At 43.0% G+C, this 18,451-nt stretch overlaps 1 protein-coding gene across 1 annotated transcript in view; it reads right to left on the reverse strand.

The window, feature by feature from the left end:
• The window catches only part of Trpm3 (transient receptor potential cation channel subfamily M member 3), an 82,553-nt gene extending 68,613 nt beyond the window's left edge, over positions 1–13,940 (reverse strand). The window contains exons 1-6 of the mRNA XM_059259714.1: positions 13,791–13,940; positions 11,429–11,458; positions 10,227–10,516; positions 9,352–9,580; positions 6,370–6,537; positions 1,098–1,238 (exon numbers count right to left, since the gene is read on the reverse strand). Of these exons, the coding sequence (XP_059115697.1) occupies positions 1,098–1,238; positions 6,370–6,537; positions 9,352–9,580; positions 10,227–10,516; positions 11,429–11,458; positions 13,791–13,868 (936 nt within the window). The 5' untranslated portion in view covers positions 13,869–13,940. The remainder of the gene's footprint in view (positions 1–1,097; positions 1,239–6,369; positions 6,538–9,351; positions 9,581–10,226; positions 10,517–11,428; positions 11,459–13,790) is intronic.
• Between the last annotated feature and the right edge of the window lie 4,511 nt (positions 13,941–18,451).

Genomic DNA, 18,451 nt, shown 5'->3' on the forward strand with positions numbered 1-18,451 from the left:
AGGCTGCAGAGTCTTGCTTTAAAGCCAGTGTTGAACATTAACATCCGGGACTGCCCAGGAAGCAACCTAAATGGTCACCTGAGTCCTCGTGTTCTCAGACCTAGATCACCCTGCAGCTGGTTGTGAGAACGTCTAAAAGTCCAGAAGCATTGTCCTTCATCTGGTGGAGCTCCACCGGGCTGGACAGAAGCACTGTGGGCTTCAGTGGTTCTCAACCTGTGGGTCTCAACCTTTCAGGGTCAAATGGCCCTTTCTGGGGTCAAAAGACTCTTTCACAGGGGTCACTTAAGACCATCAGAAAACACAGGTTTGTACCAGTAGCTAAATTACAGTTATAAAGTGGCAAAGAAAACAATTTTATGGTTGGGGGTCACCACAACATGAAGAACTGGTAAGGGTCACAGCATTAGGAAGGTTGAGAACCACTGGAAAACGTCATTGAAAAAGAGAACGGTGCCCCAGCAATGTCCCTTTCTATGATATCAGATGACATTTAAGGGACAGCCCGTGGCTTTGCAGGTATGGAGTATATGTAGGGTGTGATTCCTAGAGAATATTTACCAGGACTGGAGGTCTTCTTGCTTTGAACTGCAGGCTGTTTAATTGTGCCCGAGTAAGAAAGTGTGACTGATGTCATTACCAGGTTGGAAGTTGTTACTTATAGATGCTGTCTGTCCCTAGAGGTGCTACATCTACACCGTGCTTCAACCTGGCCCACCAAATGTTCCCCCAAAGCCCAGGATGAGCATCGGTAATGGGCCACACTGTTCTCATCCATGCAGCAACACAGCAGTGTTCTGGCAGAGGACATTTGTTTTCATATCGAACTAACTCACACACATCTCACATCTGTAGCTATGACTTCTCACCTCTCTCAGTTCCTTTACCTTCTGTGGGGAGCATAAAGGCAGTCTATGGAAGCTGCCCAGGAAAGTCCACACGTCTTGTGAAACTACTGGAAAAACAAGGTCACAGAGCTTTCATTCCTGCACACGTGGTGCTTATAATGCTGCTCAGAGGAAGCCACACTGGTGCCTGAGAAAGGAAAGCCCACTCCTGAGGCTAGCCTTTTGGAAAGGGGGAAGGAAAATGCTTACGGTGTAGAACCAGAACTTCACAATGGGTGCATTGTAGAACTCATAGATCTTGCGGCCCACGGGGATGAGGCGGTGCCTGCTTTGGACTTCTTCTTCATCTTTTTTTCTGGATGACTCCCCGCTGTTTCGCCCCAACATCGCCTATAGTGGGAGAGAATGGAGACCATCATGGTTGAGCTCTCTAGGCCATGCTGCAGTGGAGGAGTGGATGCTCATGACACCCGAGAGCTCACAGAACCCACATCGAAGAGCATAAAGGCATGCCTTTGCTCTGTGTGAGTTTGCACTATATTAGTGTAAGCTGTGTATTTCTTCTAAGGATGGAAGGCTTGGGTGATAGTTCTTGAGCCTTCTTTTCTTTTACAACCTGGACCTTCTGAGTGAGGTAGGCAATGGGATAGACATAGAGTTCTGAGAGGGATAATAAGCACTGTTTGGGAAGGCCAGGCTACAAGAATCTGTCCCAATTCTGTTACTTTCTTTCCATATGTATATGAGACATGTGAAACCTGGATTCAAATTCTGTCTATACCTGTGTTAGTGACTTTCCAGTCAAAGGTGGATTGATTGGACCATATATATATATATATATATATATATATATATATATATATATATATATATATACAAAAAGCAGGAGTATTCAAGTTATAAGTCATCTGAAGTGCTTGAACTTTAGTTAGGCTAGGAATATTTCTAACCCATACCAAAGCATGGGCATTGGTCCCTCCAATTTTAAACCTTGTAAGACTGGAATTATTGCTGTTGCCAATTTTATGGTAACTCCGGAGTACACTGCCCTCCTCTGCAACCAAGTGGGTTAGCAGAAGGATTTGAGGCAAGCCTGATCTGCAACGGTCCTCATCTCTAAGCTGCTGGAGATCTCCATAAACATGGATTCCCTTGCTGTTCATCAGAACAGTAGCAGTGTGAGTAATAATGATCAAATATTGCAAAAGCACAGAATCTAAGAACAGGAAGACACACCCTGTCTGGGTAGCAAGCAACAGGATGTCCCAGAGGTGACTGAAGATCCTAATAGTGAGGGCTTGTGGGCTTTGGAGGACTCAGATGGGAGGTGAGTGCTAAGATGAACACTCAGAATCCGTGGACTCTTGGGCAAGTTATTTCAACCTCTCTGAGACCTACTTTTTTTTTTTTTTTTTTTTTTTTTTGGTTTTTTGAGACAGGGTTTCTCTGTGTAGCTTTGCGCCTTTCCTGGAACTCACTCTGTAGACCAGGCTGGCCTCGAACTCACAGAGATCCGCCTGGCTCTGCCTCCCGAGTGCTGGGATTAAAGGCGTGCGCCACCACCGCCCGGCGAGACCTACTTTCTTTAGCCATAAATTAGGCTATGGTCCTTGGGGGCCTACACATTAACATCTGGCACCTAATTAAATGCTCAGTAAGTAACTAGGTAGTCCTCAGAGTAAACTCGGACCTTCTTAGATACTCTTGCCTGAAGGGTCCCTCACCAGAAAGGTGTGCATGCTATGAGAGTCTACAACAGGGTAAAGTATTGACTTTAATTCTTCGATATTATTATAAGATATATAAGGTTAATTATACATTGGTGGGAAGTTGAATTTTTTCTTTTTTTGTAGATATGTGGTGAATGTGTGATGTATGTTTATATGTGTACATGTGTGCATGCAGAGGCCAGAGGAAAATATTAGATGTGCTGCTCTATCACTCTCCACTCTATTCCCTTGATACAGGATCTCTCACTGAACCTGGAGAAAGTCTGGTAGCCAGTGAACCTCTTGTCTCTGTCTACCCTTCCAGCACTGGGATTACAAGTACATGCCAACATAGCTGTTTTTTTTTTTTTTTTTTATGTGGGTCTGGGGACTTGAACTCTGGTCCTTATGTTTTCACAGCAAGTTCTCTCACCTGCTGAGCCAATCCCCCAAGCTTGGCATTCTTAACAAATGTGAGAATAGGATAAGACATACATTATAGCCGCCCAGAATTGACAAGGATTTGGGATAAAACACAGTCCTTGGCACTGAAGTTTGAAATTAAGAGATCTAATTATAGCAATGATTGCAGTTTGTTGTGAAGTTGAGGAGAGAGAGAATTCCTTACATGACTTATTTTCCAACCACCTAACACACATATACAAATGTTAGTTTCAAGTATTTCAATGATTTCCTCATAGCCAGTTCATTCAACTCTATGACACTCACAAATGGTTTATGTCCATCTAATAGCATTTCTGGGGAAGCAACCTCCATTCCTTTGTATATCCCGGTGAGAAAGGTGCCTTGAGCTAATGGATAGGAAGATTTCACTCAATGGATATCATATGTATCTATTTTCATCAGTGAACTGAATCAATATTCTGATGGGTTAAGCACAGGAGAGTCCAGTAGAGTCCTGTTAACATTGGTCACTGGCCTCAAGAGACTGATGGAATGAGAAGGTTGTCCTATAGTCTATGTAATAATTATTCTTCTCCTGTTCTGCTTATTTCTATGTCCAACAATCCAGTGCCATCTGGGGATATGATGGAATGAAAGTAAAGATAAGTTGAAGGTTTTTAGGTATCTTAGGGAGTGACATCTTGGGGTAACCTCTAGAGACATTGGCTTTTCTAGCAAAGCATAGGTAGCCCTGGCGCTCTGCACTGGCTGGGGCTTTTTTAAGTTTAAGTGCAGGGTGGCACATTTACTTGGTCATGCAGGTGAAACAAAAGCATTGCAGCCCACCTTTTCCTTTGTTCCTCACATGTGTTCTGAGGGGAGGGGTACATTTGCAAAGTCTTGTCTTTCACGGATTTATCATTTCGTCAGTCCCAGCTTTAGCAGCTTAACTCTGATTTTGTTGATTTCTTTTCCCTGTAGTCAAATATTTCCTTTGACATTGCTTAAAGCAGAATTTAACAGGGTCCTTTATGTAGAAAAGAAACACTTAAAGTAGAAAACAAAAATATTTTCTCATAGGAAGAGAGGTGTGAACAGGGTTGAATATATCATTGTTCAGTGCAGATTTGAGACCCTGCCAGCTGGACGCAGGTGTCAAAGTGGAGAAAGATCCTTTGAGGTAAATTAAGCTGCTAAAGGCTACAGAACATGGTGCAAGTGGAGACTGATATTCTTAGGTGTCATTTTGGAAGCAACCAAGGATGTCCTAGTCTCAGAAAGGGTGCATTCAATTTGCTCGAAGCTCAAATATCATCCCTGTGAAGGGAATGGGCTTGTCAACAAGCTCCTTTCTCCAATCCTGTCAAGGGTGAGATGTTCACCAGAGATGCAGCAGTGGACAGAATCTGCCATCAGGGTGAAAAGAGGCTCCCTTTAAAGACAATGCTGCCCCACTCAAAGCTCACAGCCCACACATCCTCACCGTATTCTTCTCTGTGAGGTTTCTGTTCATCACGACACCTCCTACTCAGGTTCACAGTGAACAGTGTTAGGATCTATTCCCTGGCAAGCCCATTAGGCTCTGGGACTGGAGAGACATCTTTTACTGTGGCTTCCTGAAGGATCAAAGTCCCCAAATCTCTTAGGAGACAAGGGAAGTTCCTTCCGCTATACCCAGCCACTGAGAGCATCATGCAGCTTCTGGCTGTCCTCCCAGAATGTCTGCCTGTGAGGGAGCCACACCATACTTGATCTGGGATGCTTGGCATCCCTTGGAGGCTCTCTACTCTGTGGTGAATTAAATCCACTAAGCAGGACCATCAGAGAATAGAATAGAAAATAATTCTCTCTTGCCCTTGACAATTGACTGAGGTTGTTAAATGTATAACAATAGCCAATGGAGTTTGTATGCCTGGATTCTAATCTCACCTTTGCAACTAACATCTGGGTAAATGTGGGCAATTTAATCTCTGAGTCCTTGCTTTCTAGTCTGGGAAGCAGAACGATGTGAACCTGATGGGCATGATGTGGTCCCATGAGTGAGGTCAGATAGAGTGAGCAGCACCATTTCAACAACATAAGCAAATATTTGTTAATGTTTAGTTGTTAGTCTAAGTAATTTACATGTATGTGACTAAGTCGTTTACTCTTTAAACCACAAAACTACCTGCAAGGCAGACAAAACTGTGCTCCCACTCTTGAAGGGATGAAATTGTGTTTAAGGTCACAAAGCAAGTAGGTGAAGGGGCAGGGTTCTGACTGTAAAGCACATACTCTTTCCCTCTCTGCTGAGAGAGCCAGCAAGAATTCAGAATCAGCACTAACCATGATTAAAATACCATTTCTCATCTGAGGAGTTCAGAGATCAAAATTATGACACGATCTGCAGAGAAGGCAATGTCTGCTACTATTGCAGGGCAGGGCAGATGCCTACACAGATTTTTACAAAGATCTGGGAACTGAAACCAAGATTGGCTTTTCATGCAGTGAGGGAAGGGTCATATCTATCGACAGATCCCCAGGAAGGGGTTCCTAGAAAGAAGTCATGTGCATATGGAAGAAGAACATGCCTCATGGTGGTTCCAATGACGAGACTCACGCAAAGTCTTTTTATCTCCTGACCCACACCAATTTTTATCTTCTCCTCTTACAGCTCCTTCTGGGTCATTACTCCTGTAGCCAGTGGCTGGGGTGGTGAGGGAGGCTGAGGTGCTTCAGAACCGTCCCTATGGAGTTACTGTGTGATGCAGCTCTCCCAAGCTATGAAGCCCAATTTGTCCCTTTAATAGCACAGGGTATTTTTAGCCTTTGGACACAAGCCAGTGGCAGTCATGTCGCTTGGGTGGGGGCTGTGGGGAAGTGGTTCCATGCACAGCTGTCTTGTTCTCTCTGCAGAACAAAGCATCCATGTTCTATAATTGTACCAGGAAGCACTAATAAAAGCTTTCCACACAAACCTCAGAATTCAATTAGTGATGCATTTGTGACTTTGACCCTGAAGACAGACACAGGCTTAGCTTCCGACCAGCAGAATGGCCCCAGCTCAGCAAAGCTGGCTGCTCCCAGCTCATTGCGTCCTGTTCTTCCTTGTTTGTTAAGACTGCCAGTCACAGCGTCATGTTTATAAATGGATGCTTGCCTGGAAAATTGAGGGCATCTGGCTTTGAATTTCACTGATTTGTTCTGCAGCACCGTTGGCAGAAGGACTTTACATACAGTTGCATCCTATAGCCATGCTGTTTTCACACAGAGAGGAAACTTAGGATACTATCGTCTCACACATAATTAGACCCGACAGGAGGCTGGGGAACCCTTCTCTCAAGCATGATTGAACCTCGGCAGTATGAATGTGTGAGTGGACTGCGGGAGTCACCCCAGGCAGAAAAACCGCATGGTGTTATTCTTACTGTGAGTTCCATGTCCTCTTCATCTTTCTCCTTTGTGGTCTTCTCTGGCTCCTCTGGCTCCTTCTCTTGGAGATGAATTTCTTGGGCCTGAGTCATATAAGGCATGTCATCTTTATTCTTGAACTCCAAGCTGAGAATTGAAGGAGGAAGTAGAATTCCCAGAATTACCTAAAGCAATAACAATGATAATAATAATAATCACATTTAAAGGATTAAGATTAGGGTGGTTGCTTAGCATCAGAGAGCCTGGGGTGTGGCATATGAGTGTGTGTGTGTGTGTGCACATACATGCACACACACAGGTGTTGGACTTGCTGTACAGGAATGTGGATACCTGGAAATCTAAACACACAAGAAGGTGACTTTTTGGACCATCTCGGAAATACTTATTTTGCCCAAATATATCTTATCCTATTAATTCTTACTTTATGGGAGACACTGAGGAAAGAGAGCTTTACTTATTCAAAGCAAAGGTGGAAAAATATGAGATCTCCGTTTAGTCATTAGACAGCACTTGGCCTTGTAAAATCAATTCGTACACGTACTGGCATTTATTTGTGAATATATCAAGCAGAGGTGATGTGTTAGCTGATGATCTCTGTAAAGTGTTGTACCTCGAAGGAGCATGTAGAAAATCATTTTATCTACCCTGGAACATTCTTCTGGCATTAGCTAATGTACAAGCAGAAACATCCCTCCCCACAGAGATCTCTGTATTCATCAAGCATAGTTGGTCTCCTCACATAAAAGCCCCAGGAAGGCCAACATTGCCTCGCTCTCATGGGTAAACATTGTGTGGAGCCCAGTGTCAGGATGCTCGTTACACAGGCCTTTCTTCATGGCAGAGCAATCTCCTCCATCGGCAGAAGACAGTGGCTTCCCTAGCTTCTCTCAATTCTAAAATGGTTCCAGTGCACAAGGCTCCTTAAGATGAGCCTCCTTGAAGACACTGCACTGTAGTGGGTAGCCATTCCAGCTTTGATCTGGAAGTTCCAACCCCCATTGAGACTTCGGCAACTGTCATGCCTACAAGGCAGGGCCAAGGGAGGCGCCCAGAGACCCGAGATCTGGATGGGCGAGTGCTCTCTCTGTTCCGGGACAGTAGACGGTGGAGGTTGACTGAGCAGAGCTCCAGAGAACACCGCTGGACTGCGATACACCTTCCCCAGACCCCGCGACCTACCTATCCCTTCATTTGTAAGTTAGCCACTAAATAAATCTTCCTTTTAACTACGTGGAGTGGCCTTAATAATTTTGCCAATACTGCACCGAGGGGAGGAACTCAGACTAATCCTGAGGGGTCAGTGAGTATCATGCTTCCACAGGGACAGTCCTGTGGTTCTGAAACACCCATGGGGACTTAGGGCCAGTCAGGAGAAAAGGGTCAGAAATGACTCTGAATTATAGGTGCTTTGGGAGGCTCAAATGTCATGCTGGCAGTCTTCATAGAGTACAATGTCCTGTCCTTGGGGCTGAGAACCTGCTTAGCTCTCTACCTGAGGCCAGGCCTGGCAGCTACTAGCAGCTTGACTCTGGAATATAGTACATGACCCACTTCATAGAACCATTTTTGTAACTTCCGGCCAAGAACCCACAAGAAAGGTGGAGTGGGACAAACAGTGCTGGTCCAGGAAGACAACAGTCAAAGAGGACAGGATGCAAAATTGTGGTGTGAGTCGAAAGAGCTTGTGCGTATCATGAGCAACACGGTCACGACGTCATACGGTATACTAGCAATTTGTTAAGAGAGTAGATTTCAGCCAGTCTTACCACATGCAAAAAGGGGTAACTGCAAGACGATGAATATGCCAATTTGCTTGACTCTGGTAGTTATTTCACTGTGTATGTTAAAGCATCATATTGGAATCTTAAATATAATAATTATTAATTAATAAAATAATAAAAATAATTAAAAACTGGCATCATAAAAATTAAACCAAACAAACCCCTTTCCATTTTTCTCTTGTTCATTTCTCTCTCTTTTTAAGAATTCTTTCACTTTACGTTTTTTTTTGTTTTTTTTGAAAATCACTGAAAAGGATTAGAGGAAGCAAAAACTGAGCTTAGTGTGTAGCCCAATGGTGAGAGCTTGCCCAGTACGTGTGGGGCCCTGGGATCTTCTCTCAAAGGAATAAGGTAAAAGCTTCCACCCAACTTTCTGTTCTTAAGAACAAGTCCCGTACACGGTCTGTTCAATCCCTGAGAGAACTGCTACAAACGATTAACTACATATCTTCTTCTTGTTTTTCCTTAATTAATCTATATAGCTATCTCTATACAGCCTCTTAAAATGGACTTGGGTTGTGTAGACTGGCCTGTGACTTGCTTTCTCTCATTTGAGAATAGATCAGGGGCTAGGGATGTAGCTCACTGGCATGTGTGAGGTTCTAGGTTTGATTTCAAACTTTTTTTTTTTTAAGTGAGTAATGTCTTGATATACAAATCTATCTCGGCTTTAGTTCAGTTAAAGTTTCTCAAGCCCATGCTATCAGAGCCCATGTCTCTATGATATGACGTAATGCAAGGATAGCCTTGGTGGGACCAGGAGGGTATTCAGCCTCACAGGGCACTGAAGGGTGGCTTAGGTGAGACTCCTGTGGTAGCACGGCTGTGCAAGAGTGTACAGTGCCCCTATGGGACCTGTGTGTACTCTGCATCTTTGGATCTGAGACAAGATTTTAGTTTAGTAGGCCTCAAGATCTGCCCTCAAGACTCCCAATCCACGGCCTGTGAGGGTAAAGGCAGAACAATCAGTCAATAACTAGAGTGTATTCACACTGCCTTCTTAAATGTGACAGACCCCAAGTTCAAAACCTTGACTCTAAACGAAAGTCACATCTCTACAGAGATTCTAATGAATGGTGGTGGGTTAACACCACCTTCCAACACAAGATAACCCCTAGACCCACCATAGATTTGGCTCGGAAAATGCCAACCAACCCTTGAACTCTACGGCAACAGATCTTTTTTAGGTATGCTGACCTTGAGGCCTGAGTTCTTGCGCATGCGGAGCCGGCCCATCCACATGTCAGTGAGCAACATCTGGCTGCACGTGTGTGCAATGAAGTCACGGTGCTTGGCAGCCACAGCCAGCTGCAGGCATGTGGCATTGCTCCAGTTCTTCAACTCATACGTTAGCAGTTTCATGGCCAGCTGCTCATCCTGCTTGTAGGATTGGTCCAGGAGTTCCACAGCCAGCTGGCCAAAGTCCCTGAAAGACAAGGCATGCGGGAGTCATTCAGGCCGACTTGGAGACTTCCATGAACAAAGATGGGCCCCACTGGTCAATTATAAAAGGTAGCTTGTTGTGTGAGTAGCTGTTTCATGTAAGGCTTAGTCTATTCACAAAGCCGCCCAGTCAACATCCTTTAAGTATTCGCTGTGTGCTAGATACCATGTCTAGAACTGAAGATGTTAAGTCGAAGCTTGATTCCTGCACTCAAGACCCCCAATTCAAGGCATGTGAGGATAGAGGCAGAATAATCAACCAATGATTAGAGTGCAGTGTGTCTTCTTAAATGTGACAGACCTCAAATTCAAACCCTGTTATTGCCAAACATATATGATCACAGCCAAGTTACTTAAATTCTCTGAGGGATGATATCCTTAACTGGATGAAGTACATGATGATATGACCTATTGCTTGGGGCAGTTGAGAGGATGAATGAAATCAGTGTAATCTCTCTGTACCTTTATGCAGCATTGTGCACAGTAAGGGTAAATTACTCATGCCCACTCTCTGTGTGCTCTAGTGGGGTGACTCTGTTACCCCATAAGCTTTTGTGGAGCTCAGAACTTCTGGTATTTGGAGTCTACCTTTCCTTCTTCCCCACCCTCTTCAGGAATGGCTAGCCAACCTGGAGTTGTGGTTCAGCTCCTGGGAAATGTCATCAACCATGTCATTCTCAGAGGCCTCATGAGCCATGGCTTTGCAGAGCTTGCAGGCCACCAAGGCTTTGGCCATGGCCTCCTCTCCATGCTGCCAGAAGAACAGGGCCATCTTCTGCCTCTTCATGAGGACAGCCCACACCATCAGCTCATGGAAGGGGAATGGGAAGTGGTTGATCTCAGGGTCATCCAAGTCAATGTCCACCTCTTCTTCACGCTTCTTGGTTGTCTTTCTTCCTCTCCTCAAGGGAATGTCATCCTGCAATTTTAGAGAAACAAGTACAGGCTGAGTTGAAAATGAATCAGATTAATTCATTACATACTTTATGTATAGCTTCCATTGGCTCAGCTCTAGAATCACACTGAAATGGACCAGACCAGTTCTTATCCTAAAGAGACCCACAAGCTCCTTTGGGGCTAATTTAAAAATAAGACTTAGAAAGGCATACTCAACTACCAACATGTCAGTTTATGCTTTACTTTAAACAAAACAAAGCATTTTCTAAGCTGGGCATGGTGGTGAAACCCTAAAATCCCAGCAACACCTTGGAGTCAGAAACGGGAGGATGAGAGTTCGAGGCCAGGCTGGGCTACATAATGAGAATCTGTCTCAAAAATTCCAAAGATATTTTCATAGGCCATTTTCTTTCTTTCTTTCTTTTTTGGTTTGTTTGTTTACTTTTGTCCGTTCTTCTTCCATAGGTGTGGCTGTCTACATCTCATGACGGACAGCATTACCATGTTTCTTTTTTTCTGAAAAAGCAAGGTATTCTATATTCGTGTTTTCACATAACAACAATAAACAATGAACCAAAGATGAGAACAAAACTGCTCAAGTTTCTGCATCCCTATTAGATGCATCTTCGAAAGTCTTTGGATCTGTTGCCATTTGTAAATCTTTCTAATTAATTTTGCCTATGGAGTTTATACACTTGGTTTTCAAGTTAGTATTTACAATAGGATTTATTTATTTTTGTTTTCCCCCAATGCTAACATAAATTCATTGTGGAATTTTAAAAGCTACTGTGAGCTGCTACCGTGGCACTTGGAGAATCTTTATTTCCTTGTTTTAGAATCATGCACTAGGCCTCACTATTAAAATGAACTCATATATCTTTTAAATATGTGAGAAAGAGAATAATCGACACTGATAATTTGAGCAAACACTAACCTCCATTCCCAGCAGTTTCAAGGCTTTGGGCTGTTTAAAAAAACGTTGTGAACAAAGTTAGATTTCTTTTCATTGAGGTAAGAAACGAATTCTACTATATTGCAAATAAGTAATATAAGAACTCTACGGTATCTATCATATAGCATTAATTTTATGTCACTGAGTAAACACAATAAAAGGAACATGTTTTTAAAATTTTTTTTTTAGGAGAATTAGGGATGTTGTGATTTTGGTGAACCACAGTGAATTAGGAAACTGAGGTGATATAATTGAAGGCTTACAATGACTTTTGTGGGTTGAAGTTTCTTTCCCTTCCCTATAACTGTCCACTTGAGTGGTACCTCCAGGACATCCAGCACGTGAATAAGTTCTATGGTCTGAATGTTTTCTTCCTCATCCGTCCCCATCATATGATGAAATTCTAACTGACAGGGTGTTGGTATTGGGGTGGATATTTGGGGGACAGTGTTAGGTCATGATGGAAGACATCATCTAACAGAAAGTTATATCCTTATCAAAAAGGCTGATGGGAGCTCATTTGCTTTTTCCCGTGTGAAGACACAGCCAGAAAGTTCCATCTGTGAGGTAGAAAACAGGCCCTCAGCATGAAGTCAGTCTGTTGGTACCCTGTTCTTGAACCTAGAGCTGTGGGCCGTTTGTTGATGTTGTTTATGAGCTTATGGTATTTTGTTACAGAAGTCTGAGCAGAGAAGACATAAACAATGAAACAATCAACAGATCAAACCAGATATTTCTCAACCTCTGGAAAACTATCATGCAGAGACGTGGGGTATAATTCAAAATGTTTGTTTAGCTGCTTCCTCTGGCTGTCTTCCAGCGCTGCACAGTAGAGCGAGGGTGTGTGGGCCAGAGCAGGTGCTGCTGGAGGTACCAGTGGCCCCATGGCTGGGGAACATCAGCACACAGGAGGTGGCTTCCCTGGCCATGCTGGAAACGTGTGCAAGGGCACACCTGAAGGCCACATAGAAGGCCACTCGGGAATTATAGAACTTGCTTTGTATTTAAGAATGGGAGAACAAAATCACACCCATGGACCAGGAGTTCCAATTCTGTGTTCTAAGTGCATCGGAGCAGTGGGTGTCATTCTGGAAGCTACTGAGGACATAAGAATTATGAGCTGACAGTTCCTGCGAATTTGATGTGATTATATAAGTTAGAATAGCTTGAAGCTGTCTCCCTTTTTTCTCTTTCGGCTTCTAAAATTACCACAAGTCTAAGTTTTTTGTCTTTCTTCAAACTTTTTGTTCCCCCTCTCCCAGTTTTCTAGTAGCCTCACAAAATACTTTCATTAGTGAAAACTCTGTTAAAAACAAAACAAAACAAAAACAAACAAAAAACCCAGAAAAACAAAACCAAAAAACTTCATAAAACAAAGGGAAAACCATAAAACTCAAACATGAAGAAAATCATAAACATTTTTTTTAAAGAGAGAAAAAAGAAATAATCATGCCCACTACCAGCTGAGACTGGCAGCTCTTGGGATGTCATTTTGGGGTCCTCAGGGTCCCCCAGGCCCTTTCAGGGAGTGAAGTCCAAGCTATGTTTCTAGTAGTAACACGCCTTTGAGATTCCACCGTGTTCATGAAAGTGCCAGCAGCCCAAAGCTGTGGGGCCCTAAGCTTGACGTGAACAAGGGCGGTGGAGAAGCTTGGCTGCTGTCCTTAGATCCCACGGCTAGGCACAAAACAAACCAACCACATAACAACAAAACAACCAACCAACCAACCAAAACTCAAAACAGCTTCACTTAAGAATGTCCTCAAGACGTAAACATTGCAATCATTGGCTAAATCGACCCATGAAGACATGGTCTAGACATGCCCTATTACCATCCTGTGAGATATAAGTGGAAGCTGTCCCTTCCTGGATCACTTTTGCCACAGACTGACCCAATGATTCCTGTGGAAAAGTGCAGTTTTTTTTTTTTTTTCTGGAATTGAGTTGCAGACATAAAAAAAAATGCAAAATAGAAAACCAAAATCAAAATAAAAAACAAACAACAAACAAAAACCCCCAAAACAAAACAGAACAAAAAACAAATCCTCTCCCTAATGGAAAAACATTTTTATTTGAAGGAAAGACTAGCAGAGAGACTGCAGCACCACACAGACGCTTTTAGGATGACCAAGGTGGGACTGTCACCCCTAGGAAAACAACAGATAGAATCTGTTTGGCCAGTATTTTAAATTTAATAATACATTTCAATAGTTTGAATGGAAAAAGAGGGAGGTGCACTTTCTATCTTTTCAATTCATTTTCCCTTGGAGACAAGAGGCCAAATACCCCAAATCTCTGGTCCCTAGTCTTCCCCAAACAGCCTAAGATCATGCTAGAAGCTCACCCTTTTGGGGCCAAACAGATTGTGGTAGAGGGTCCGGAAGCGCTTGCGTGTGTAGTTGCAGCGGTAAGCCCCGCCCATCAGGTACTCAATCACCAGGCCAATGTCTATGAGGCTGATTCTGTAGTCCGGGGGCAGGTTTCCCTGTTGGGGTTGAAGGGAACAACAGACAAACCCAAAAAGACGGCGTGGTTTACTAAGGGTTCATTGGCAAGTGTTTTGTAACTATTTTAGAGTAAAAATTATAATGAAAAAAGAAACATGAATGTATTATTATGCTGGTTAATTAATTCACCTTAAAATAGATCCAACCGAAACCTGGATACTCTCGCTTGGAAAGAAGACATAAGTTAAATAAGAAGATGTGGTAATCGCCGGCAATAACAGAAAATCAAATTATTTATTCAAGTCTTCAGCTGGGGAGAAAAAAACACCAGTGTAGCAGAAAGAAACACAGGCTAGACAAGGCAAGGGCTATCATTCCCAGCTTCTAGATGCAGGGTCCCCTGATGCTCCTGAGCCTCTCTCTGACTCAGGCCTGTCTCTTGCAGGCCCTTTGTTTTCTCCCCACTCACAAAAGGAAGACTCCTCTCAGAAGATGAGTGTCACTACCAGGGTGAGGACCACTTAGAGAAGATCAATTCTACTTGAACACAAGACCTCTGTTAGCTGGTCACATACACTGGCCCACCCCCAGCCCATAATAAATAATGGGGAACAGGGTCAGCATTTCATAGTGTCAGAATGGAGCTCTATGAGTGTCCCTTGTGCTTAAAGGGTGTGTGTGTGTGTGTGTGTGTGTGTGTATGTGTGTGTGAAGTGTGATAGGAGAAGAAATTTTAACATTAGAATTAAAACTTTCACAAAATTAAGGTGGTTTTGTCACCTTTTGTTGCAAAATAGCTTTGTTTGGTTGCGGGGAGGGCATTTAGGATGGAGCCCAGGACTTTGTACACACTAAGAAAGCATTTTAACATTGAGGCACATCTCTAGCCAGAAAGTAGCATTTCTAAAGACCCAGAAGTATGGTGTGTCTTTCAATTTTTATTAAAAACATTCTTTTTTTGAGTGATGGTTCTAGGAGTGGAACACAGGGACTTGTTCATACAGATGGTTCAAAAGAGGATTCTTTAAGCCCAAGGAAACTCTTCACTCTGTTAAGTCAAGGAAGAAGGGATGCACAGTGAATTGAAGAGGGCATAGATGACTGACTGGCAGCTCTCACTGCCTGTTTAATTCCAGATGCAGGCCAGCATCCTCTGCCAGTGATGGCCTATATCATACACACTGTTGGGAATTCAGTGACTATGTGGAGGTCTAGACCGTGTCCTACCTACTTCAGTGTGTTGGGCATCTGTGTGCCTCATTGCCTCCTCGGGTGGCTTCTGATGCAAGCCTGAATTTTTGGAACCTCTTCTCTACCACCTAAGGCTCAGGTGGCAATGGCAGTTCACCTAGGGATCTCCAGAGTGTGATATGGGAATCTCTGTAGGTAGGAAATCCATCGAATCGGTTAAAGGAGGCTTCAATGTAGCCTGTCATTAAACCTATAGTTTTAAATTTTTCTTGAATATTTTTATATCTTTATACTTGCCATGCCTTTTATAACATGTGGGGTGTGGTTGGTTCTTGTGATTTTGTTGTTGAAAATATGTATCAATGAAACAATGAAATTAATTGATGTGGCTGGGATCCAGCCTGGGTTGGGCTTTTTGTGTTATGTTCTCTTCAATGAAACTAGGTAGCTACACTCTCTCTCCTCATCTCCCCTGGTTGGGGTAACTATGTCCTGGGTAGGCTCTAAAGAGAATGGCAGCCTTGCTTCATGATGAGGATGATGGCCTTGACTTGGTGTGGTCTGCACACATCAATGACAAATCATCTATATTGCTTATCCCAGGACACAATTGTTGGACAGAAGGGGAGCTTTCATGTATTTATGTCAAGAATTCTGGCCAGAGACATGAGTCCCCAGGGCAAACAGCAATGGGCTAGACTCTGTTAGCTCAACCCCATGTGACTCTATCCTTTCTGTATCTCACTTTATGCTCTAAAATCAGGTGACATGGACCGTTGCTCCTCAGGCTCTGCATGTTTCTAGAAGCCCAACTGTTAATTAGCACCCATCAACTGCTTTTATTTTCTACTGCTCTCCATTGGGCAAAGTTTCTTGTGCAGAGTGCTCAGGGTTGGTGTCCCCTGGAGTTTGGTGTGTGGGGTTGAGGGTGGTCAAGGAACCCATGTGGATAGACCTGTGCCCTCACTTCACCTGCTCTGGAGGAGGCAAAGAGGGTGAATGGCACCTTGAATGCCCAACCCAACAGGTAGCGACAGCAGCCTTCTGGAGGAGTCTTCCTTTGCTTTGGAATTAAAAAAAAAATGATACCAGAGTCATTCTTATTCTGTCTGCTGTTTCCTAGTCCTGTCCCCACCCTGTGGGTCATGACTTCGGTAATGGGTAAAGCCTCAAGAATGATTTCACATTTCATGCCTTAACAACACAGGGTAGGTCCTGAGATTCAAGTGATTTAATAGAGAGGATTGGGAGGCAGGTTGACAACTTGAAAATGTTGCCTTCATGCTATGAACCATTACTTCAAGGTAAAATTTAAGTCATGCCATGCTTAAAGATGTCCTCGAGAGCAGTTCAAACTCACAAGTTGAATCTGCTCTTCAAAATGAACTGTCTTTGAGTGTCAGCTCATGGTATGGCTGTCAGATTTTAACTATTTAGGAACATTGATTTTTTTCCTTTGAAATTCATAACAAGCCTTGAAGACAAGCTTGTTTCCTCCAGGATGTGGAAAGTCTTAAATGATTGCTGATTTTCAGGTTCACCAAAGGAGATTGTGGAAAAGACTTGGGGGACAGGCTTGACAGGGGAAAAATCGTCACTGGATAGGACTCAGTCTGGGGAACACTCGGGAAGAAAGGTGGTTACCCATGGTTTAGTAGACTAGCAAAGTAAAAAACCAGGCAATGAATTATTTTAAAGTAAGAATGCTCCTACAAATTTGCATGAATTTATCATACGGGCTTATGAAAATCTCCTTTTCTTACCCAAAGTTTCAAAAACCCTTCCTTCCTTCCTTCCTTCCTTCCTTCCTTCCTTCCTTCCTTCCTTCCTTCCTTCCTTCCTTCCTTCTTTCCTTCTTCCTCTCTCCCTCTCTTCCCCCTTCCCTCCTTTCCCTTTGTCTATTTCCTCCTCTTTTGTATTCAGCAAATCTGGGTCTTAGTTCCCATGTAAATGGACTTTAAATCTTAATTTCACCATGGCCCTGTATTGTACTCAAATCACCCTCTTCTGGCGGTGAAGGACAGCACAGATAATCTGAAGTATTAGCACATTTAAATTGACGAAAGAGAAACTACTGCTTAAAACATCCGGAGCCACAGATTGAGCAGGCAGCTACTGAAATGGCGGGTTATGTTTTACAGAAGTGCAGACAGACTTGAGCCACTAGTCTAGGAGGAAAGCCATGAGTAGAGTTGATGGATTTATGCATGCAACTGCTTCACGGAATTGGTGTGGCTTGTATCAAACTCCTGGTGGATGGAGAAGGCAATTCTTTACCACATTACTTATAGACTGTTCTCTAGATATAAAAGAATTTGAGATCTTGACTAGCTTGGAAGCATTTCTCCTCACTCATTTCTGTAGGTTTCAAAGAACAACTGGGCTTGGAGATGACCTGATTGGCTTATGGTGATGTGATAATCACAAAATGTATCCTTGGGTTTGTAGACATCATTTACATTTAATTTAGAGGTATTTCACTAGATAATACATTTAAGGTCCAGAACTATGTTTCTAATTCATGTACGTGTGTGTGTGTGTATATGAATATATTATGTATATAATGACTACTGGTTAAAATTTTCACAGAAAAATATATATATACCTATAAGGAAGGAGGCCCTTATTACTCATTATATTCTTTAATTTTAAAAATTCAATGTCCTAAGACATTCTTAGATTTTTAAACCTAGATTTTTGAATCCCCAGAGTAAGTACTTGGTCTAAATTAGGAAAAGTCATATGGGACCATGGGAGAGATTTGCGTCCAGATGTTAATTTCTTTCCCTTTCACATCTTTGAGAAACACACAACAAAGAGTCCCATTTTCAGCTCATTTCATCCATGATCATAAACTGTTGATATGTCTGGTTCCTTCGCTGGCGAAAAGGCTATACCTTCCTTTCTTCCAATAGCCAGAGGTTCCTCGTATCAGAGACAGGAGTCTTCATTTCTTGTTTCTACTTTTTTTCAGGAGAAGAAACGGAACACAGGCATTGTCTTTGCTCTCCTCTTACTGGCAGTCTGCTCTCCAAGTGAGAGGAGAAACTGTTTCTAGGCCAGTTCAGTGCTATTCTGGGTGAGTTTGAAAGTCATTTCCTCTGGTTCCTAAGTCAGTGAATAAATGAATGCTCACTAACTACCCTCTCGCTCTATTATCCTGTTGCTCTTAAAGGTCTGCTCTTAGCTCATAGCCCTTCCTCCCATGTTCTTAACATCCTTTTCTTATCAATCTATAGCGTTTTCAAGGTACATTAACAGCTAAGAAGCTTTAAAGGGGGAAGAAAGTACTCTAAGGGTATGCTGCATGCCTTCTAATAAGACTCTCAATATGAACAAATGCAGGAGGCAGCTCAGGGAGTTTCAG

The sequence above is a fragment of the Peromyscus eremicus genome, chromosome 1, assembly GCF_949786415.1.
Source record: "Peromyscus eremicus chromosome 1, PerEre_H2_v1, whole genome shotgun sequence".
Classification (NCBI taxonomy): Eukaryota; Metazoa; Chordata; class Mammalia; order Rodentia; family Cricetidae; genus Peromyscus; species Peromyscus eremicus.